The following is a 1,151-nucleotide window of genomic DNA, read 5'->3' as shown; positions in this document are numbered from 1 at the left end:
GAGAGAGAGAGAGAGAGAGAGAGAGAGAGATAGAGAGAGAGAGAGAGAGAGAGAGAGAGAGAGAGAAAATGTACATGTAATGGTCATGAAAATTGTTAATTCAATGCAGGAATCACATATATTAATAATAATAGGGAGATTTTTTAAAATAAAACTCTACAGGGTTGATTTTTGTTACTTATGTATGTTAGTATATATGGCTTAACAACGTGAGCATTCAAGAGATATAAAAGACGGTTCACGTACTAGTGTATCGTACCTTGCGTAACAGCACGCGATTCTGAATTACACATATAATATTCAAGAGGTTGCATATGATACCTCACGAACCGCGTGTACCTCGGTAACGGGTTTCTACAAGTCTAGAATATAAAATTTGTAATCGGGTTGTATTTTAGATCCGATTTCGGTTGATATGGCGCTTACGATAGTACGTGATTCGGGCGACGACTTATCAGATTTTTGTCTTGTGTGTATTTCCCTGTGGCGCTGTAGACGGTCACTGAATGTAAACGTGGCACCACAAACTTCACACTTGTACTTGTAAGGTTTTCCTCCTGTGTGTGTTTTCTTTTGTGACGCTGTAGATTGCCACTCTGTGTAAATGTGGCACCACATACTTCACACTTGTAAGGTTTTTCTCCAGTGTGTATTCTTTCGTGATTCCGTAGACTGCTATTACATGTAAACGTGGCACCACAAACTTCACACTTGTAAGGTTCTTCTCCTGTGTGTATTCTTTTGTGATTCCGGAAACTGCTACTGCATTTAAACGTGGCACCACAAACTTCACACTTGTATGGTTTTTCTCCTGTGTGTATTCTTTTGTGACACTGAAGACTGATACTACATTTAAACATGGAACCACAAACTTCACACTTGTAAGGTTTTTCTTCTGAATGTGTTCTTTTGTGACTTTGTAGACCACTACTGAATGTAAATGTGGCACCACAAACTTCACACTTGTAAGGTTTTTCTCCTGTGTGCGTTCTTTTGTGACACTCTAGATTGCTACTCTGTGTAAACGTAACACCACAATCTTCACACTTGTAAGGTTTTTCTCCTGTGTGTGTTCGTTTGTGACGCTGTAGATGGCTACTTTGTGTAAACCTGGCCTCACAAACTTCACACTTGTAAGGTTTTTCTCCTGT

General features: G+C 39.4%; 1 protein-coding gene across 1 annotated transcript in view; it reads right to left on the bottom strand.

Annotated features, from left to right (window-relative positions):
- Positions 1-73: 73 nt before the first annotated feature.
- LOC101862719 (zinc finger protein 678) overlaps positions 74-1,151 on the bottom strand; it is a 10,014-nt gene continuing 8,936 nt past the window's right edge. The window contains 2 exon segments of the mRNA XM_035969084.1: positions 74-567; positions 570-1,147. Of these exon segments, the coding sequence (XP_035824977.1) occupies positions 355-567; positions 570-1,147 (791 nt within the window). The 3' untranslated portion in view covers positions 74-354.

This window comes from Aplysia californica, unplaced genomic scaffold, assembly GCF_000002075.1.
Source record: "Aplysia californica isolate F4 #8 unplaced genomic scaffold, AplCal3.0 scaffold00113, whole genome shotgun sequence".
Lineage (NCBI taxonomy): Eukaryota > Metazoa > Mollusca > Gastropoda > Aplysiida > Aplysiidae > Aplysia > Aplysia californica.
Note: the sequence above shows the minus strand (reverse complement) of the source record. Positions and strands in the feature narration are given on the sequence as shown.